At 40.7% G+C, this 23,105-nt stretch overlaps 1 protein-coding gene across 3 annotated transcripts in view; it reads left to right on the top strand.

Moving 5' to 3' along the window:
- The first annotated feature begins 4,151 nt into the window (after positions 1 to 4,151).
- The window catches only part of TTC33 (tetratricopeptide repeat domain 33), a 30,466-nt gene continuing 11,512 nt past the window's right edge, over positions 4,152 to 23,105 (top strand). The window contains exons 1-2 of one of the 3 annotated variants that reach the window (XM_043887692.1): positions 4,152 to 4,315; positions 7,472 to 7,693. In XM_043887692.1, coding sequence (XP_043743627.1) covers positions 7,473 to 7,693 — 221 coding nt within the window. In that variant the 5' untranslated portion in view covers positions 4,152 to 4,315; position 7,472. Of the gene's footprint in view, positions 4,316 to 4,337; positions 4,536 to 7,468; positions 7,694 to 23,105 lie in introns of those variants that run through there. The other 2 variants (XM_043887691.1, XM_043887693.1) reach the window with 2 other exon arrangements.

Below are 23,105 nucleotides of genomic sequence, written 5' to 3' on the forward strand. Positions count from 1 at the left end.
TTATATTTTTTCTTTGCATGGCTTTGTAGTTTTTCAGAGTTTTAAATCATTTTATACAGAAAATTCTGACCTCTCACCTTGCCACCCACCCCCAGCCCCCCTTTTGGCCTTTCAGTTATACCATTCACTCTGAATGATTGGTGGACTATGGGTGGATGTAGAACTCCATGCACCTTTGGAATGAAAGAAAAAAATGTGCTTTAAATCTTTTCCGCTTAACTCCTTCCGAGTCCCCCATCCATAACAGAAATCCTATTTTCATTGTGAGTTTTCTTCACTAGATGAATCAAAGCCTACACACAACATAACTATAAATTGGTAGTATGGTAGAAATCAGTCTTTGTGGTAGAAGATTTTTGAGGCTTGTTCACGTTTGTCTTGACCAGGGTATACTTAAGGATACAATTTCAAATACTTTGACTTGCAAAATGGAAAATAAAAAATACGATTTTTCATTGGTTTACAATGCGGTTAACTTTAACTTCTGAGAAAACTATGTGGAAAAAAAAAAAGTTACTTGTTATGGCCAACCATCTGTGTACCTTTTAAACAGTGTGCCTAAATATAAAGTATAGTGCTTGAGCAGATTTTGGCACTTGAATGTTATGATTTTTGTTTCATCTAAATTAGTGAGCTTTTGTTTCATCTAAAAAACACCTGGACAAAATATTAAGTTCTATATAAAAGTAGAGCAGTTACCTTTGGCTGCTAACATTGGATTTGGTTAGAATACTACTACTGTTAGAATTCAATCAGTAAAAAATCTTTTATCCCTTATGGCATTGTTGGCTTGTGTTAGATTGTCAACATTCTGAATCTTTAAAATAACTTGATAATTGAACAACAGAAAACAGTACTAAAGAGTATTATGAACAACACATGGGTTGTTCTTTTAGGGGACTTATAAATTTTTCTAGATATTTATCCTGACTGAACAAAATTGTACAAGAAATTCTTTTGCCTGAAAAATCAATATTTATTGAACTGTTCTATTGTAAAAAGATTGTTCTATTTATTGTGAATGACAATAAATGTTAACTATGACAAATTTAGAGGATTTCTAACAACTTGGAAGATGATCATGTTGTCTATATAGGCAGCATGGGAAATTATTAAATATGTCAATAGGTGCATTATGATCATAGAGCAAAGTAAGTAGTGAAGTGGTGGGGGTAGCCTTTACCAGGGTAGAGTGGATCAAGATAAAGTTATTTGAGAGGTTTGATATAGACTCCTAGAAAGGTGTACAGCTTCAAGCACCATTTACTTATTCACTCTGCAAACTCTATCTTCTTGTATGGCTACTATGAACCAAGCACTATGAATGTGACCATAAGGCATAAATCCTGCTCTGAATCCTTAGATACATACACTTTAAAGATTTTTATAGAGGTCTAACATACGCAGAGAAGTGCTCAAATCAAATATTTCCCTTGATGAATTTTCAGTAGGTTTGCAATGAACATGGCCATGTAAACCTCTGCCCAGGTGAAGAAACACTGCCACCACCATAGTAGTATCTTTTTATTAATACCAGAAGTGATATAATAAATGATATACTATCACTTCTGCTATATCTTTGAGGCAACAGAGAACAATCCTGGTATGATGTGGGAAGTAACTACACAAGAGTGTGACTGCAAGGGGTAGGGCTCATAGGTGGCTATCTTGGAGGTTGGCTACCACAATTGCATACTGCTTATTTTGAAAAAACTGGTTCACTTCTGCAGTTCTTATAAATGCTGGAAACATCTAATCCAACAATAAAAAAGAAAATCACATTTGATACCACCACTGATCTCATCAGAAAAGTCTGGGGACTTCCCTGACAGTCTAGTGGAAAAGACTGTGCTTCCACTGCAGGGATTGTGGGTGCATTCCCTGGTTGGAAACTAAGATCCCACATGCTCAGCAGTGTGGCCAAAAAAAAAAAAAAAGTCTGGAAGTACCAGGAAGCTGGCAAGATAAGTATGTCAAATACAAGTATTCCAAAATGGTTTGTTGTTTAGTCGCTAAGTTGTGTCCGACTCTTTGTGACTCCATAGATATGATAAAATTTTGCAATAACGAGCTCATGGTCTGAACCACAGTTCGCTCCAGGTCTTCTTTTTGCCGACTGTATAGAGCTTCTCCAGTGCCCACTGCAAAGAATATAATCCATCTGATTTCGGTATTGACCATTTGGTGATGTCCACACATAGTCGTCTCCTGTGCTGTTGGAAAAGGGTGTGTGCTATGACCAGTGTGCTCGCTTGAAAAAACGGTTAGCCTTTGCCCAGCTTCATTTTGTACTCCAAGGCCAAACTTGGCTGTTACTCCAGCTATCTCTTGCTTAAATTCTTGAATTTTATTTTTGGCAACACTGTCAATTGTTTTCCTTGAGGTAGAGCCGGCGCCTTTCCTTCATTTTCAAAATGTTCGGCAGACCCAAGCCTGAATAATCAGCAGGTGTGCCAGTTCTTCTAAGTAAAAGTTGTCTTCCACAAAAAAAGTATTTGTTTATAACATAATCTCACATGTTCTTATATTTTGTCCTACCTCCTTTCGAAGAGGATGGTCTGCTTTTCTGGGCGCCTGATGTCTTTCTGCTAGCGGTCAGAAGTTGTTTTGTGAAGTTTGCTCAGCGTTCACGTGTTCCTTCATGAATTTGTAGGGGAGAAAGCGGTCTCCCCGTCCTAATCCTCCGCCATCTTGGCTCCTCCCTCTCACGTGTTTTTATAGTGTAATCTCACAAGTGCTTTTATCTTGAGACATCATACTTCAACGAGCAAAAGTACTTTGTACCTCCCATTTTTGTCACACAGAATATTAAAAAGGCGTGTATACTCAGGGTTAATAAAATGATTTTTACTGCTTCTTTAAGGACACTCAGTGACTGAATCTTCTTTTTCTAACAATGAATGTGTACTGAGGAAAGAATACAATGACTACTAGTACAGCTTGGTATCGCCACCTTGATTTGCGTTGAGGTGCCAGTGGTTTTAGCCACCATTGCTTTTCCATTCTTACTGCAAATGTCAACATTATGAAAAAGGTAAATGATGTCATGATAGTATGAAAATATAGTTTTGTTTTTAAATTTATTTGGCTGCACTGGGTCTCTGTTGCAGCAGGTAAGATCTTCATTTCGTCATGTGGTATCTGTCATTGTCACGCTCGGCCTGCAGAGCAGGCTGTCTTCAGGGGTTGCAGTGCACAGACTCTATGGTGTGGCATGAGGGATTTTTAGTTTCCCAATCAGGTACGGAACCTGTGTCCCCTGCATTTCAAGGCGGATTCTAACCCACAGAGAAGTCCCGCAAATACTTCTGACTCTGAAAGGATCTTGAGGACCCTCAGGGGTCTGAGGCTCAACTTTGGAGAATCATTATTTCCCATCAGTGGTTCTCAAAGAGGCAGGGGAGGGGGACCCATCTTTCTTCCAGGGACTTTGGGCAACTTCGGGAGACATTTTTGGTTGTCACCACTGGTGGGGTGGTAGTGGAGGCTACTGGCATCTAGTGCCCAGGGTTACTACTGAACACCCTGCTGCGCAGAGGAGAGTCACCGCCTTCCCCCGCCCAAGAATGATCCAGTTGGAAACGTTACACCCTTGAGGTTGAGAAAACTAGGTCTACAAAAATGAAACCACAACACTGAGAAATCAACAATTCCATTTTCTCAATTTCCTAAACACTTCCCTGTGTTACACGTTCCCACTTTACTTTTCAAAACAGCTACTTTCGGGCCATAGTTCTTTAGAGACGCTGCATCCAACTTTTTTGCCCCCTCGGCTGCCCTCCCCCGCCGACCCCTGCCCCCTAGTTGAGCTACGGTCCTCCCCGGTCCTCTCCCCACCCTCATATATTTTATGGTTCGGTTTGCCTCTGTCCTCAGCGCCTGGCAGATCTCAACTAGGTTGTAAATTCCTTCAGGGAGAGCCGCTCTCGATTTCCCCCGAAGTCGTTTTCCGCGCTCTACCTGCTGACTGGATGGGCCTCGCGATACCACCAGCGAAGTCCTCTCCACGCGAACTCAGCCTGCGCAGACGCAGTTTCCCTCGCTCCCAAACTGTGGGCACCAGCGCTCCGATGCTCTCGTCTGCCGCTAGAGGGCGCGCCCGATCCGGGCGGCCCGGACTACCAGCCTCGGAGGGTAATAATGAGGGGGGGAGCGGCCGCAGTGACTCCTGGGACTTGTAGTCCCAGGGAAAAGATTGCGTGTGAAAGGCACTGAGTCGCCTCTTCCCACCTCGCTGCTCCGGACGGTTCGGACGCCCCAGGCCGGCCAACCCCCTCTCTTGGAAGACCCGGCACCTACGGCAAGCGGGAAGGAGGTGGGGCACATAATTTCCGGTTCCGGTGGGTAAAGGGCAAGCGGAATGTAAACAGGGGGCCCGGGGAGTGGTCTTCGGGTAACACAGGCTACCGGTCTGTGGTGAAGTCGGCGGAAGTTGGGGGAAAACGAGGCTGGTGGGTCTTGGGGTGACGGCAGTAAGGAGCTTCAGAAGTCGGAGTTGAGGCCTACCGCGGGTGTGGCAGAGCCGGGACGCTAAGGTTGGTCTCTAGGGACCAGCAGTTTTGGGGTTCAGGCCCTCCCTGGTACTCGCGCCCCGGGCTGGAGGAGCGGAAGGTAGCTGACTTTGCACCCTGCGGGGACGGGGCCGTGGCCGGGGCGGGACTCTGAACTCGCAGGTGACGTCCTGGGCAGCCCTTGTGAACTTCGCAGTGTTTTTTTTGTGTGTGTATGTGCCAAATGAGGGGAAGTCGCTAGTACTGGTTTCTCTCTTGCGGTAACGTGTTCGGGTAAATCGTTTCTTGCGGAATCCCTCACCTCCGAATATATCCGTATACGCAGAAGGATGCTGTTTTGCTTGTTTGTGTTCTTCAGTTTCCTCACCTTCGTTGCTTCATTTTCCGACGCCCTGAAGAGAAGCGTTCTCTAGCTTGTGGCAGGGTAGAATGTCTGTGTTATTAGGGTTCCCACACTATGTTGGCTTCCCTGGTGGCTCGGTAAAGAATCTGTCTGCAATGCAGGAGACCCGGGTTCGATCCCAGGGTCGGGAAGATCCCCTGGCGAAGGGAATGGCAACCCACTCCAGTATTTTGCCTGGAGAATCCCCATGGACAGAGGAAGCCTGGCGGGCTGCAGTCCATGGGGTCGCAAAGAGTCGGGCACGACTGAATGCCTAACACACACTATTTCGTCCCTCACATTGCCGACTTGGAAACTTGAAGCCAGAAAACTTAACCATCCTCATTCTTGTCACCTTTAGTGGTAAATGCAAAACTTCTTAACATGACTTATGCTAATATCTTGTGAGACCTTTCTAACGAGCCATTCTCATGTTCTCTTTCTGTACTTCTGGACTTAAGTTCCATAGTAAACACACTTAAATTTTCAGGCTTTTGTTGTTGTTGTTGTTGTTCTTTCCCTGTGTTGCTTGCAGTGATCTTCGAACATAGGAAACTCATTCTCCCCTATTCTCATGGGTTTGGGAAGAGGATTTGGCTTTGTCCTCATTCCCTGGTATAGTTTATAATCCATTACTTCTGCAGGCTTTCCTAAAAATCTCTGCTCCTGTGGAAAGCATGTGGTTTACCCCTGTCAGCCTATCCATTCTTTCTTGGTTAGTTTTGAGGTGGTTTTTGTTTTGGCTTCCTTTCTCAGCAGGTGAGATCCTAGTTCCCCAACTAGGGATGGATCCCAAACCCCCTGCAGTGGAAGCATGCAATCCCAACCACTCGACCCCCAGGGAAGTCCCACCCAGTACATTTCTTGATTGCTGTAGTTTATTGACACTTCATTAAGAACTTAGGCACATGACCCACAATTTTCTTACCTCTCCAAAATCTGCCATTATCTTAGGCCTTTCCATGTTAGTGACCTCATAGCCACCCACACGTTTTTTTGGTCTCTTTCTTCCTAGTGGTTATACTTTATTTCAGTGTGCATCGGTGATGAAGAGCTTGGTATCTGCTGGAGCTTATTATTTCATTTCTCTCCCTTGGGTACTCCCACCATGCCCATTCTTTGATAGTTGTGTGAAGACCTCTGGTCCACTGCTTTTCCTTAGCCCAATAGTTGATCAGTCAGTTGATACTCTCTTTGGGGGTTGTAGGCTCCTTTAAGAATGGAATGAAAGCTTAGAGACTCTTGTGCGGGGTGCACACAAACATATAAAAATTCATATACAATTCCAAAGGTTTCTCAGTATCTATAAACCCATTCATGTAACTAACAAGAGTTCTTGATCCCTCAGTAAATCCCTTCTCAAAATAAATATTTGTTGAATTCTTTCAGGGTTTTCTTTAACTTTGTTCCATCAGTTAGACTCACTCAGCCCTTATATTTTGTATTATTATTGCAAATTCACAAAGCAGTTTAATATTTGTTGTCATTCTGATTAACTGTATAGTTCTGTGAATTAAGTCATTTACCAGTTTTGAATCTTTCAAAAAACTTTTTATGATGGAAAATTTCAAACATATATGCAAAGAGAGAAGAAAGTAAAAAGACTGCATGTACTCATCACCTAACTTTATCACTTATCAACTCATAGCAATCTTTTAATCTGTATATCTTATATTGCACTCATCACTCCTGCTGATTACTTTGAAACAATTCCTAGATACCGTGTAATTTCATGTAAAATATTTTAATATGTATTCCTAAAAGATGAGCATTCTTTTTGTCAATATAATACTATTATACCTGAAAAAGCAGGAATTTCTTAATATCATTAAATATGAAGCCATTGTTCTGGTCCCCCCTATTATTTCATAAATTTTTCCTCCCCATTGGCTTGTTTGATTCTGTAGCTAAACAAGATCCACACGTTGTGTTTGGTTTGTGTGTTTCTTAAGTCTCTCTTAATCTAGGGGATACCTCCCAACTTTTCTTTTTTTCGTGAAGAAACCAGTTTATTTTTCTGTTTGTTGCTGTCTTGTCTCAGACATGTTATTTAGCGTACTCCTCTGTATCCCTTATTTCTTGTAAACTGGTAGAGGTATGATGTGATTTAGTGTTAATTTTGGCAGGAATACTTCATGGCTGCTTTGTCACTTCCATCAGGAGATACATATTGTGAACTTGTCTTTCTTTACCGTGTTGGGCTTCCCTGGTGGCTCAGGCAATAAAGAATCCACCTGCAATGCAGGAGACCTGGGTTCCATCCCTGAGTTGGGAAGATCCTCTGGAGAAGGAAATGGCAACCCACCCAGTATTCTTGCCTGGAGAATCCCATGGACGGAGGAAACTGGCAGGCTGTAGTCCATGGGGTCACAGAGTCAGAAATGATTGAGTGACTAACACTTTCACTTTCACTTTGGGATGTTAGCAGCCTTAGATGATTATCGCCTAGATTCACTATTTTAATTTGGGGCCAGAAAATGGTGACAGCCTTATCCTTTTATTCTTTCTTTACCTGTTGGTGTACTTCTATAAAGGGCCAATTATGAAATTTAAAGCTCTCTCTTTGTAATTTTTCCAGAATGGCTTCCTTTGGATGGAAAAGGAAGATTGGTGAGAAGGTCTCAAAGGTCACATCCCAGCAGTTTGAAGCTGAAGCTGCTGATGAGAAGGATGCAGTCGGGAAAGATGAAAGTATCTGGCTTCATGCTGTTAAACGGAGGAAAGAAAGTCTCCTTGAAGGCTGTGCCGAGAAAAGCAAACAGCTGAAGGATGAAGGAGCCACTTTGGCTGAAAATAAAAGGTATGTTTTTAGAGTTTTCTTTTAGAGGATGGCTTTGGTCTTTGGTAGGATGGAACGCTCTTCAGATCATCCAGAGATCTACAGTCAGGCCTGTGTGCTGTTGACTGGTATATCCTTTGTGGTGCTGAAGCGTTTGAGACATTAGAAGTAGTAGTGCTAAACAAGAAGCTCTTTTTAAAAATTCTTTTCTCTGTTCTTTTTCTTCTTCTTTTTTTCCCTATTGGTAAGGATGATTATAAAAGATTCCTTGCTTATCATTTTTGTCTTAATTGAGTCAAAGTTGAAGAACCAGCCTTTTTGTTTCTAGGAATGTTATTGTGATTCTGGGAGTAATCTTACTGAATTTTAATGTAAAACATGAAGTAATGCTTAAACTAAAATATTCACACCTCAGATTGGAAGTGAAGGGAAGACAATCAGTCAACGACAACTAACAGCTTCTTGTCCTAATGTTAGATTGTGAATTCTCATTTGTAGTGTTTAGGCACAAAGATTTTTCTCTTGTAGGACTTCATGAGATTGGCCATTCTATCTTAGAAGAAAATCAACTATAATTTTTCCACATTCATGAAATCATTTTGAGAACATCCATAAAACATCTTTAGAAATTCCTGTAGAGGCCTGTTAAAAGTTCATTAATTTTGTTGTTTTTATCTTTTTCTCTAGACCACACTATGTGTAGAAGGGAAGAGCTATTCAGTTATTGCCATGGGATTCCCTCTGAATTTCCTGTGGTAGATGAGAGATATCAACTTTGTGGATAAACAAATAGCTTTTTTTCCCCTTGCATGTCAAAACATTGAGTCATTTCACTGAAATCAGCTGGATTGGATGCTTTATTTTGAATGTAGAACACTGTGAGAAAATTAAGTATTTTAGTTCTTTAGCATTTGTTTTTGGATTACTGTACACACAGCTTTGAAAGATCGCTAAACAGAATTAAAGGAATCTGTAGTTCTGTGAGTTGTCTGGCTCCTCTGTGCCAAAAATAAATAGAAATAATGGTTTAAAAATATCTAAGAGAATATTCAACATGGTTGAAAGTAATATGAGGAGTAGGAAATAATATAAGGAAGAATAGTAAAGTTAAAAGAATAGAACTCAATCCTTGTTTTCTTAATCAACTTCATCTTAAACCACTATCATTTTCAGCACATTTTAAGCCATAGTGTCCTTCCTTGTGTTTTTGAAGACAGTTCTTGATGCAGCTTTGCCTTACGACGCTTAACTGAAAACCTCTTAGTTCCTGTGTTCTGATGTTTATCGTCTTGTCCTTCAGATCTCTGCTCATGAGTCCTCTTCTCAGCAAACCACTCCCTGACTACATAGCACCTTGTATTTCCTTGTTTTCCATCACATCAACTATTTTTTTAGAAAAAGAATTTTAATGTCTTATTTTGTGATTAGGTGAAAGGAATGCTAGTCAAATAAACCTTACAAAAGATTGAAAAACTACTTTACTCATGACTTATATTTCTAAATCTGTGTTTCAGAGAAAATCATTAAATTGATCTCTACAGTGGTGCAATGGTGAGAGATCAGAAAGTGAATTAGTTGTTAGAGTGGCAGTTACTTCAAGTGCTATAAGACTTGTTGATGTACCAAGGTGTAGGAACAGTGTTAGACATTTATTGGTGTACGAGTTTCTTTAAAATGTGTTACATTTTAAGAAATGTGTAATGTCATCATTAAAATCTAACATCAAATAGCCATTCATCCATTCATCCTTCTTTTAAAAAAAACATTCAAAGAGAGGTAAGATATTTTAATAAACTTTAAGGAGCTCAGCTTTTGATAAGATGCACAATTCAGTTCAGTTCAGTTGCTCAGTTGTGTCCGACTCTTTGTGACCCCATGAATCGCAGCACGCCAGGCCTCCCTGTCCATCACCAACTCCCGGAGTCTACCCAAACCCATGTCCATCGAGTCGGTGATGCCATCCAACCATCTCATCCTCTGTTGTCCCCTTCTCCTCCTGCCCCCAATCCCTCCCAGCATCAGGGTCTTTTCCAATGAGTCAACTCTTTGCATGAGGTGGCCAAAGTATTGGAGTTTCAGCTTCAGCATCAGTCCTTCCAATGAACACCCAGGACTGATCTCCTTTAGGATGGACTGGTTGGATCTCCTTGCAGTCCAAGGGACTCTCAAGAGTCTTCTCCAACACCACAGTTCAAAAGCATCAATTCTTCTGCACTCAGCCCTCTTCACCGTCCAACTCTCACATCCATACAGGACCATTGGAAAAACCATAGCCTTGACCAGACGGACCTTTGTTGACAAAGTAATGTCTCTGCTTTTTAATGTGCTGTCTAGGTTGGTCATAACTTTCCTTCCAAGGAGTAAGCGTCTTTTAATTTCATGGCTGCAATCACCATCTGCAGTGATTTTGGAGCCCAAAAACATAAAGTCTGACACTGTTTCCACTGTTTCCCCATCTATTTGCCATGAAGTGATGGGTAGCTAAAACTCCAACACTTTGGCCACCTCATGCGAAGAGTTGACTTACTGGAAAAGACTCTGATGCTGGGAGGGATTAGGGGCAGGAGGAGAAGGGGACAACAGAGGATGAGATGGCTGAATGGCATCACCAACACGATGGACATGAGTTTGAGTAAACTCCGGGAGTTGGTGATGGACAGGGAAGCCTGGTGTGCTGCGATTCATGGGGTCGCAAAGAGTCAGACACGACTGAGCGACTGGACTGAACTGAACTGAACTGCACTGATGGGATCAGATGCCATGATCTTAGTGTTCTGAATGTTGAGCTTTAAGCCAATTTTTCACTCTCTTCTTTTACTTTCATCAAGAGGATTTTAGTTCCTCTTCACTTTCTGCCATAAGGGTAGTGTCATCTGCATATCTGAGGTTATTGATAATTTCTCTCAGCAATCTTGATTCCAGCTTGTGCTTTTTCCAGCCCAGCATTTCTCATGATGTACTCTGCATATGCCAAAGCCTTTGACTGTGTGGATCACAATAAACTGTGGAAAATTCTGAAAGAGATGGGAATACCAGACCACCTGACCTGCCTCTTGAGAAACCTGTATGCAGGTCAGGAAGCAACAGTTAGAACTGGACATGGACCAACAGACTGGTTCCAAATAGGAAAAGGAGTACGTCAAGGCTGTATATTGTCACTCTGCTTGTTTAACTTATATGCAGAGTACATCATGAGAAACGCTGGGCTGGAAGATGCACAAGAATACAAATAATTACACTGTAGACTAGTGTGTGCAGTAAGACAGGTCCATACAAAATATTTTAGAATCACAGGAAATCAGAGCCACCAATTCTACCTGTGTATATCAAGGAAGTTCTGACAGATAAATTCAATCTTCAGTTGGGCTTCAAAGGAGTAGTATTTGCCAAACCAATAGTGGTGGGAAGTATTTCAAGAAAGTGGGAACAGAACATGGAAGTAGAAAGAGTCATGAAATTGTTTTACCTGTTTAGGAAAATTCTACCAAGTTGGTATTGCTGGAGCAAAGAAATACAAAAAAGTTTGCAGTAAACACTCCTGAAGAGAAAAACTAGGTTGTGATCTCTTTGTATGCAACAATAAGACCTTTTTCATTGTATTTTGTTAACAATGGTGAAAAGTAATTTTATGAGTTAAACAAAGAAGAACCACAATCATATCAGCTTTTTAAATTTCTTTTAGTATTTTTCCTTTTTTGAAGTTACATTTTTCACTTATTTAGTGCTTTATATTTCTTTGCCTTCTGTAGAAATGTAAGCTCCAGGAATGTAGGGACTTTGTCTAAACAGACTTTTGTACTCTACCTTTAGCTCTTAGAACAATTTGTGTCATTTACAAGGCCAGTGAGTAGATATTTACTGAATATTTGTGGACTGCTGTGTTATGCGATATTGTCACTAAGTAGGTTTTTGTGGATTAACTACCATATGTTACATTGTACCTGTAGGAATATATACTTTTAAGCTCCAGATTGGAACACCATTCTGAGAACATATTTTATTTCATATTCCAACCACAGAGGACCTTTGGGAATAGAATTTTCTATCTTCCTCCTGCCTGAGAATATGACACTTGAGAATTATTGTTCTTTTCTGAGTCCAATTCCTTTCCCATAAGCTATGATGGTAAGGATTAAGTAACAAAATATGGAACAGCTTTGAACTTGGAATGAGTAGTAATCCTAAGAGTGTAGAGAGGTAGGGGTGCCTCTGGAGGCATTGCTAGAGAAGGAGGGAGGGAAGGTAGATGGAAAGGAGGGAGCTCCTTCAATTTCCTGGGATACATTGTTTTGCCTCCTTGAGATTTTCTTTTTACTCTGCAGATTTTTTCGTTTAGTTTTATTTAGCACTTAGCGAATTGTCCGAGTACATTGAATATGTATGATCCAGTGTGTTAATGTCATTTTTCCTCCAAAGGAGACACAGTTCTTGAGCATCACAGACTCTACCCTGTCCAGTTTACTTCATTAGTAACAAACTATTAACTACTCTTAGGAAAATGTGGTTTGCAACAGAATAGCTTTTAAATTCTGAATTTCTACCTTGTAGTATTCATGATTCCTTCTAACAGAAAACAGGTTTACTTTTCTACCGAAGCCCTAAGTAATGTTAGTGCCTTACAGTTGTGTGTGCTCAGCCCCTCAGTCGGGTCCGACTCTTTTCGACCTCTCTGTCTATGGAATTTTCCAGACAAGAATACTGGAGTGGGTTGCCATTTCCTACTCCAGGGGATCTTTCCAACTCAGGAATTGAACTTGCATCTCTGGCGTCGCCAAGGAGATTCTTTACCACTGTGCCACCTGGGAAGCCCCTGGTGCCTTACAGAGACAGTGTTGTAAGTCTAGTGGTTATGAGTGTGGATTTTGAAGTCATTTTAATTCCATTCAGATGCTAGCTTTATCATTTTTACTGTATAAATTTTGGGCAGATTCTTAATCTTTTAAGCGTCAATTTATAGTTTCCTTATATGAAAAATGAAGGTGACATTTATCTCATAAACTATCGGGGGATTAAAGATCAAGTCCATGTATAATCACTTAGCGTGCCACATAGCATCTAGTAAGCACTAGTGAATATACTTTAGATGATGTACGATTTTATATGTGATTGATACATTTCATGAAGTATTAAATTTTTTTTTATCAATTATTTTGTTCAAGCATCTTTTTCTCTAATTAATACTAACTAGGACACACCGTAGACTTCCAGGGTGGTTCAGCAGTGAAGAATCTGTCTGTATTGTAGGAGATGTGGATTCAATCCTTGGGTCAGGAAGATCCCCTGGAGGAGGAAATGGCAACTCACTCCAGTACTGGTTTTTTTTTTTTTTTTACCACTCCAGTATTCTTGCCTGGAAACTTCCATGGACAGAGAAGCCTGGTGGGCTACAAAAGTTGGGCATGACTGAGCACGCACACGCTTGCACAGGACACACGCATGCACAGGACATGCATACCTTTTTAGGAATCACAGTGTGGGTTCAAACTGGCTTTTAAGGTTTCAACCACTAGATGGTGATATTTAATCGTGTAGCTAAGTGGTCTCATTTTTCCTTGTATTAGTGTGTATGTTTGGAAAGCTGGAATAAATTATAATTTGCCATGAATTTTGTTCCTTGTCTGGAAAAGCATACCTACCAAAGTGAACTTGAGGGTGATCTGGCTGTGTGAAACACATTCTGTTGAGTGCCAGCCTGGATGTATTTAATGACAGTGATCTTGCCTCTTATTCTGTGGAAGAGAATAGATGCAGTCAGTGTAGAATGCCTTTATTTTCTCACCCCACGTCTTCCAGTCTGAGTGTCTGCATCTAAGCCACTTACTTTCATTGTGTTGTAATGAAGTGCCCCTGCTTTTATCAAAGGCCCATCTCATCCCTTTTTGTCTTATCAAGAATCTTGTTCCTAAAACCACCCTCATTTTTTAAAAAAGTTTTTTTTTTTTTTTTTTAATCTATCTAATGAATTTTTGACTTCACCAGGTCTCAGTTATGGCATATGGGATCTTAGTTCCCTGACTAGGGATTGAACTCAGGCGCCCTGCATTGGGAGCATGAAGTCTTAGCCACTAGACTACCAGGGAAGTCTCCCCTCCTTTTGTTTTGATGTCATCTGTTCTTCTCTCTCTCTTTTTTACCCTTTTAAAATTGAACTGTAGTTGATATTATATAAGTTATAGGTGTACAATATAGTGATTCACAATTTTTGACGGTAAAGAACTCACCTGCAATGCAGGAGATGTGGGTTTGATCCCTGGGTGGAGAAGGTCCCGTGGAGAAGGAAGTGAAAACCCACTCCAGTATTCTTGCCTGAAGAATTCTATGGACAGAGGAGCCTGGTGGGCTATCATCCATGGGATCGCGGAGTTGGACACAACTTAGCAGCTACAACAAACAAACTGGAAGCATGAAGTCATCTCTGCTGGTTGATGTGCCATTCCAGATCTAATCAGCCCCACTCACCCTCAGATCCCTGCCCTTGAGACAGCTCATGATACTTTTTTTTTTTTGATATATTTTTTTAATTGATGTGTAGTTGATTTACAGTATTGTGTCAGTTTTAGGTGTACAGCAAAGTGATTCAGTTACATATACATGTATTTTTTTTCAGATTATTTTTTGTAACAGGTTATTACAGCTATTCTTATTACCCTAAGGTCCTGGCAGATGCTGCTGTCAGCACAGACTAGAGAGCCGCCATGAATGGTGCTGATAATGAAAAGACCATCGCACCTTGATGCTGGCTAGGTTGGACCTATGGGCACTTTAGAGGGACTGGGTCACATACCCAGGAATGTGAATGGGTTAAAGTCTTGTGGGACCGACTTTGATCAACGGGAGGCAGGATATGGGAGGGAGGCTGCAAATAAATTCTTTTTCCTCCATTCCCCACTGGACTGTTTCCAGTACAAAGAGATTTCACACTGTGTCTGAAGAAGTTCTCCAAGGTTAACAGTCATCTGTGTTTGTTTTTGAAGCTGTTGTCAGCTTAACATATGCCTTGTGTTTATTCTCCCAAACTGCCTCACTTTTCTCTTTTTTCCTCACTCTTTCCTTGGATCTTATCCGCCACAAAGAGTTAGCCTGTAAGCTTAGGCTTCATATCATCAGGCTAACATATCATCTTGGATTCCTTTCTTTTTTTTCACTCCTCTTATCCAATCCAAGTTGAGATGATTTTTACTTTTTCACATGTTCTGAATCACTTTTATCCTCCCTTCTGTCTTCATTGCTATCATCCTAGTCTAATTTATTGTCATCTTACCTAGATTACTCTGGTAGTCTCCTAACAGGCCTCCCTGTGCTCATTCTTACACCCTTTCAGTTAATTTTCCTCCGCTGGGCCCAACTGATGTTTTCAAAATGCAAAGCAATTCATGACTGTATTGCCTGGAAACTGTGTGGATTCCCCATCACTCATACAAGAACATCTACACTCATAACCATGGCCTACTAGTTTCATAATCATGGCTTCAGACTACCTTTCTTACCTGTCAATCTCCTTCCTTCCTCCTCCTCCTCCTATAGCCATGCTTTTCTTTTCTTGCCTCAGGGGAAAAAAAAATCCAAAAAGGGTGTTTAAGCCTCGCTTGGCCTTTCCCTTTGTCTGGAGTGAACTTCTCCAGATTTCCCATTGCCTGGCCGCTTTCTGTCACTCAGCTTTCAGCTCAGATGCCTTCCCAGAGAGACTTTTCCTCACCAGGCTTTCACCCCTATCATATCCCTCCGTGTGTCTGTCATCATGGTACTTAACCATGTTTTAATTTATATTTGTTGTCTTTTTGTGCCTTCTTCCCACACACATACGTTCTAGAATGTCAGCTCTAGAAGAATGGTAGGTCCTTTTATATTTTGTTGAATGCTGCATCCTCAGTACCTAGAATACTACCTGGCCCAGTAGTTTTCTGCTCTGGTGCTCAATAAATGTTTATTAAATGAATAAGCTGGTAACTATATAGCTCATTAAACTTGATGCTATAGCAAATTACAAATTAATTGGGAGCAAACTAGCTAAACACAGTGACATTTCTATCTGGTAATAAGTGTGCTGATTCACTTGGCTTGGTCACCAGCTGTTCTTGTACCTCAGTGTCGGGTATTATCTTACCCAGCCCTTGGGCAGTCCCTGGAAATATTCATTCTGCTTCCTTCTTTGTGCTAGTTCAGGTTGTCTTTAAACTGGCTGAATCAGACTTTAGACACTTATTAACCATAGTGACTTTAAACCAGGTTTTTATCTTTTAATGCTTCCTATCCAGCAGCTGCAGTAGGGCCATGTCTGTTCAATCTGTTCCAAACCAAAGTTGAATTAAGAGATACGCTGTAGAGCTTATGAGTGACCATTGATTTATTAGGTGCCAAGTTTCCTGTGATCCAAAAATGGAGGAGCTTGGTGGTACCACCTTTTATTCATAGCCAGGAGAAGAGGAAGGGGAGATGAGAAAAAGCAAGGGGAGAAATGAGAAATGAGGGAGGGGAGGGAATTCCACAAGCTGATGGTAGTGAAGTAAATGCCCACCAGTTCTTGGCTCTCTTTAGCCAGTGGAAAGCAGCTCAGTTGTTTCTTTAAACCTCTGTATGCCTTTAGCAGCAGTGCACATTTCATTTGGCAGTGCCTCTGCTAACAGTAGTGGCTGTTTTCCAGATCAAAGCAATGCAGCTGGGGAAGAGGACATTTTTCTTTCTGCCTCAAATCTGTGTGCCTGTGTTTGCATGTGTGCATTTTTGTATGTGTGGGCATGTTTGCGTGCCTGCCTAATGAAAGGGAAAAACAGAGCTAGTGATGGTCAGTGTCATCTTAAACTTCTTGGTTTATTTTGTACTTAGGACGACTTAAACTTTAATGCATAAGCAGCTTTGTGGGGGTGGATGGGAAGAGCCATCCTGACTTTTTAGGAATAATGCTGTTGGCATTTTGGGCAGGACCGTCTCTTGTGCATGATTGCTCTTTGCTTTGCAGGCTGCTAATCATTCATCCTCTTGCCACTAGTGTCTCCAAGTCTTAGTGACAACCAAAAAGTCCTCCATAAATGCCCTCCATGGGGTGATAACTGCCCTTGGTTGAGTTAGGAAGAAAATAGGACTGAAAGTGACATAAGTTTAACAGTGGTTGGACCAAGTTGGGGCTTTCCAGGTGGCACTCGTGGTAAAGAACCTGCCTGCCAACGCAGGAGACATAAGAGATGTGGGTTTTTTCCCTGAGTTGGGAAGATCCCCTGGAGGGAGGACTTGGCAACCCTCTCCAGTATTCTTCCTGAGAGAACCCAATGGACAGAGGAGCCTGTCAGGCTGCAGTCCATAGGGTTGCAAAGAGTCGGACATGACTGAAGTGACTTGGCACGCACGGGCCAACTAGAGTAGGGGTTGGCACACCAAAGTCTGCTTTTATAAATAAAGTTTTATTGGGACACAAGCAGGTACTTTGTGTATTGCCTGTGACGGATTTTGTGCTACAGCAGACAGAGTAGTTGTGTCAGAGACTGTGGCTTACGAAGCCTGAGACATGTACTGTACGGGCCATTACTATGCTGACCGTGGCCCCCAGACCCTTCCCCAAAGCCACAGTGGCTCTTGAAACCTCAGATATCCCAGAGTCTTAAGATACCCCTACTTCTAATCTCTTGATTCTTTCTACCCATATTTCCATTCACATGGTCTTGGGAATTTCTTGTAATTTCTGTACCTGGAATGGTGAGATGAAACAAAATAAGAATTCAAGTCTTTGCTACTTTTGTTTTAGGGTAGAATTTTTTTTTACTTCTTTCCTTTTTTTTTTTTTTTTTTTAATGTATTGGAAACATGCTAGCTCCTGTCCCTTCTTCCTATCTTCCATGCTTCTCTCTGCAACTTTCCAAGACTTCTCTTGGAGAAGGAAAGGACAAATGAGATGGGCAGAATCAGTGATATTAGCACCTTCTCTGTGCCCGCCCATGTTCTGGGTGTTGTAGAGAATATAAGCAAACCCACCCTTTGGTCCCTGAATTCATTAGTAAAGAAAAGATAAAAATACATGGAAGAATTAGAGAAAAATTAAATGAAAACAACATTGGGATAATTGGAGAAAGCATTGGTCATGTAGTTCTGAGAGCTAGCTTCAAGTCCTGGCTTGTCATGTGTCTTTGGATTAGTTCTGTAACTACTCTCTGGTCAATGTTCTCAGTAAAATGAGAACAAATAATGCCGTGTCTTATAGAACTTTTGTGCGCACTAAGTGAATTAACTTTCTATGAAAATAATTGTGTGTTAACTAATTGCATGGAAAGTATTTAGTAAAACAGTACTTAAAAGTGTGACTTTGTGGTCACTTAAATGGTACTCATGGTCTTCACGAGAAAAGAGGGTTTTTACTTGGTCTCAGAGGAGAGCCTTTGACTAGGTGAGGAGGGGGAGGAACGGGAACCTCAGCGTGCACAGTTGTACACTGAGGGTAGATACGTGGATAGAGACAAGGCAAAGATGCAGCTGAGGGACTTCTCTGGTGATCCAGTGGTTAAGACTTTGCACTTCCACTGCAGGGGGTGCGGGTTTGATCCCTGGTCTGGAAAGATGCCACATGGCATGGCCCAAAAGTTAAAAAAAGACAGCTGAGGGAAACAGGTGTGGTGGCGAGTAGGAGAAAAAAGATTGGGCAGATAGGCTAAGACTGGGAGAGATCGACTTGCTACTGTTAAATCCTATGGAATTTACTACTGTACTGTAAATTAGAAAATTATGAGTATAAGAATTATTAAGAAGGAATAATTTTACTTTCAAGAGAAAGATGATAGAACATAGCATACTTCCAAAGTTTTTCATATTGTGTCTATAATAACATTTGGAAATGTTAGAGAAAAGCTTGTAATCACTCATAATACACTACTTTTTTTGGGTGACATAGTTAATGCTTTTAGAGATAATGTCAATATGATTAATATTTAGTGTATAATAGCACCAAGGAGGAGAAGGAAGTGGCAACCCACTCCAGTATTCTTGCCTAGAGAATCCCGTGGACAGAGGAGCCTGGTGGGCTGCTGTCCATAGGGTCACACGGAGTCGCACACGACTGAAGTGACTTAGCGTGCATGCATGCATTGGAGGAGGAAATGGCAACCCACTCCGGTATTCTCGCCTGGAGAATCCCAGGGACAGAGGAGCCTGGTGGGCTGCCGTCTATGGGGTCGCAGAGAGTCAGACACGACTGAAGCGACTTAGCAGCAACAGCAGCAGCACCAAGGAACTAAATTCCTTTGATGATGTATATATTTTTTGTTAAAAATCATATAGATAATAGCTATAAATAATAAAAAATAGATGTTAAATTATAGTAAGCATTGTTGAGTGCCATGTAATCTTTTCCTCCATCATCTCATGAAACATTTTCTAATGGTTTTCTGAGGTGTATCCTACATGGTCATGTGGATTTTATACTTTACTAAGTTGCTGGATTTGATTGCTAATCCTTTATTTAGGATTTTTACATTTATCTTATGAACTGAAAATTCTTCATTGATCACTGGGATTAATTTTTCAAATAATGTATTTTCCTTAACCCAACAATTTGGTTTATTTTCATTGCTAGGTTCTCCAAATACAGGCTTCCACGGTAGCTTAGATGATAAAGAATCTGCCTGCAATGCAGGAGAACTGAATTTGATCCTTGGATCAGGAATATCCATCCCCTGGAGAAGGGAATGTCTACCCACTCCAGTATTCTTGCCTGAAGAATACCATGGAAAGAGGAGCCTGGCAGGCCACAGTCCACGAGGTTGCAAAGAGTAGGACATGGCACTGAAATTCATTAGAACTCTTTTTTGGTTTTTTTTTTTTTGGTCATTAGGACTCTTAAGACTACATTTCTAATTATGCCATTTACAGTTTTGAATTGGGCAGTGGCTTATATTTTCTGGTCAGGCCCCTTCCATAGAGTTCCAGTTCAACCTGTGTTAGCTGCTACAGCTGCATATACTTTGGTGAGCAAAATACCTATTACACTGTCTACATAGAGCTTTTAGTTTAAATAAACATGGAAATAAATGTAAAGTTTCTAATAGTTTTTTTTTTAAGTTATTTATTTATTTTTGGCTGGATGAGCTTTTCTCTAGTTGCATCAAGCAGAGGCTACTCTAGCTGCTGTGCATGGACTTTTCATTGAGGTGGCTTCTCTTATTGCAGATCACAGGCAGGCTCTAGAGAACAGCCTTGATAGTTATGGCGCACAGGCTTAAATGCTCCAAGGCATGTGGGATCTTTCGGATCAGGGTTCGAATTCTTGTCTCCTGCATTGGTAGGTGGATTCTTTACTACTGAGCTATCAGGGAAGCACCCCTCAAATAGTTTTACAAAGATACCGTGAGCTAGTATTCAGCAGAAGACTGCTCCAAGAAAGCAAGAAGACAAGTAATTGAGTTCATCCCGCTGAAGAGAGTTACTGTTTATTGTTTTGCCTTTATTGTGATTTTATCATATTTATCACTTAAGTATAGGAACTTGCTATAGTCTAGCCCATTTATTTGTGAATGTTTTTATTGGATCCTAGTTGTACTGGAATTAATTGCCAGTCAATTTTATTTTGTGACATGTATGTGTAAGCTAAATGAATGAGTAATAGAGATAGTAAAATATTTTAAGTGATTTTTGTATCTGAAGTAAAAAGTTGATATTAAAAGGAAGAATCTGAATTTAAGGTTATGACTTTTTAGAAGTTTTTCAGAAAATTCTCGTCTAGTGATATTAAGGTTATGACTTTTTAGAAGTTTTTCAGAAAATTCTCATCGTCTAGTGTCTCAAGGGGTAGAATAGAGCAACTGTGTTCAGTACAATAACTAAGAAATGTCCTTTACTAATTAGAAGTTGGCATTACTGTTTTTATTTGCTTTTGAAAATGATCTTTATTCAGTGTGTTTGTACCTCCAAGTAATTTCAGAGCTCCTTCCTGTTTCCAGATTGAATTGATCCATTGCAAATGGTTAGTTGTTGTCTATAATAAATTAGAAACTTTTAAAGACCTGTTTCTTCTTTTGTGTAAGTAGATAGTTTAAATTATTACTGAAAGTAGACTTTATGACCTAATCCTTGTCCACACAGTTTCAATAAGGAATGGTGACTAAAATTCAGAGTAGTTTAGTATTGCATTGGCCAAAAAGTTCATTTCGGTTTTCCCATGAGATTTTGTGGGGGAAACCGAAGGAACTTTATGGCCAACGCAGCTTTTCTGACTTTTTGTTTTTAATTTTTAAAATTCATTTTTAACTTAATTTAATTTTACTTTATGTTATTTACTTTTGACCGCGCTAGGTCTTTGTTGCTGCAGGCGGGCTTTCTGTAGTTGCGGTGAGTAGAGGCGATTCTTCAGTTGTGGTGTGCTTCGCATTGCGGGGGCTTCTCTTCCTGCAGAGCGGAGACTCCAGGGTGTGTGGGCTCAGAGGTTGCAGCTTGCTTCAGAACACCAGGCTCTAGAGCACAGGCTCAATAGTTGTGGTGTGTGGGTTTAGTTGCTCCGCGGCTTGTGGGATCTTCCTGGAGCAGGGATCAGATCTGTGTCGCCTGCATTGGCAGCTGGATTCTTAACCACTGGACCACCAGGAAAGTCCCTCAACATTTCTTTTTAAAGTATATTTACATTGTATCTCTATACAGTATAGATATACTGTAGTCTGAGCATCATCTCGGTACTTCTTCCTGTTCCAAATCCCCTCTTCTTCAGTATGACAATCTTGAGACAATATGCAGTTAGGAAGTATACCTTTTCTCTTCCATTGTTTTTACTCCTTTTTTTTTCTTTCTCTCTGAGCCTTCCTGAAGTTTTGGGAAGTTAGGTTCCTTACTATGAGTGCTCATTATATGGAACTACACATTATTTTTTCCTTGGTTTCTTCAGAATGTTATTCTAAATTCTAGACAGAAAAACTCAAAATAATTTATGGATTTTTTTTTGTTTTGGCTTAATTTAGTGTATTGAGCATTATCTAAAACTTGGAACCAGATCTACCTGCATTGGAAATCACACAATTTTCAGTCAGATCTGTCTAACGCTACTTTTAACATCTTTATAATTTCTCTGTAAAGCCTCCCCCAAAATCAAGGAGGCAAACTCTAAAATCAAAAATTATATACTTAACAGTGGTAAGCCACTTCTGATAAACTAAGGTGGAAAAGTTACTTCTGTCATTAAGCATTTTGGGAAAACAATGATTATAAATATTAGGAGCACAATATAAAATAAGGTGAAAACTTTAATGTCCTTGATAATATAGTTTTTCATAAGGAAATAAAGTGATGAATCTTGCATTAGCTATTTATTTACCAAAATGTGTCTGTATAGGAGGGACTTCCCAGGTGGCACTAGTGGTAAAGAAGCTGCCTGCCAATGCAAGAGTCACAAGAGATGTGGGTTTGATCCCTGGGTTGGGAAGATTCCCTGGAGAAGGAAATGGCACCCCACTCCAGTATTCTTGCCTGCAAAATTCTGTGGGCAGAGGAGCCTGGAGGGCTGTAGACCATGGGGCTGCAAAGAGTCAGACACGACTAAGCACATGAAGCGCAGAGCTGTATAGGAATAGCTTTTATATTTGTTTCGGTATTTCCACATGAGCACATAAAATTGTATGATAGAAATCTACCATAATTTTAGTGAAAAGTAGTTACCATTTGTGTTTAGTGACATTTTGTTTGACATTGACAAAATGCTATAAGATTGCTTCTTAAATACAGCCTTCATTCATGGATTCTGTATTTGTGAGCTCACTTACTCATTTTAAATGTATTTGTAAGCCCAGAATCAGTTTCCAGGTGCTTTCCCAGCTGAGTTCTCAGCTGAGTCAAAAGACTCCTTCCTTCTGCCTTTGTGTTTTAGCTCTCACAGTGAAAACAAGCATCCTCTCTGTGGTCTCTTTAGTGTTACGTTTTCCACATTTATTGCTTTTTCTTGGTGATTTTGCTGTTTTGAAAGGCCCCCACGTGTAGTGCAGAGGTGCTTTGTAGTGTTTGTTGTTAAGTCCAAGAAGGCTGTGATGTGCCTTACAGAGAAAATATGCAGGCAGAGGCAGGGGAAAACAGAGCATTGTGGTAGCGCATCATAAAAATGAGGTGAATAATGGTCTATCTTCAAATCATTAGTAGTTCCTAAAATTGAGTGGTCTTTCTCCTTGAGTTAAACACAGTCTTCAAACAGATATATTCCAGAGCTCAGCAGGGGACCCTGTTAGGGTAGAAGATATTAATAGTAATTCTGATCATCATTTCTGCATTATTCAGATGTGGTTTGCCTAGAAACAAAGACTGCCAGCCATTGTGGGGTGAATCTTCAGCTTATCCTTGTATGTAGACTGCTGCTACAAAGTAATAGTAGCCATTGATACAACCCATATGGCAGTTAAGGCAGACTTTCTAAAGTTCCCTGCCACCCTGTCCACCCTCACCCCTGCTTCGAGGCATGGAGTTGGCTATGTGGCAGGTGTAG

The sequence above is a fragment of the Cervus elaphus genome, chromosome 25, assembly GCF_910594005.1.
Source record: "Cervus elaphus chromosome 25, mCerEla1.1, whole genome shotgun sequence".
NCBI lineage: Eukaryota > Metazoa > Chordata > Mammalia > Artiodactyla > Cervidae > Cervus > Cervus elaphus.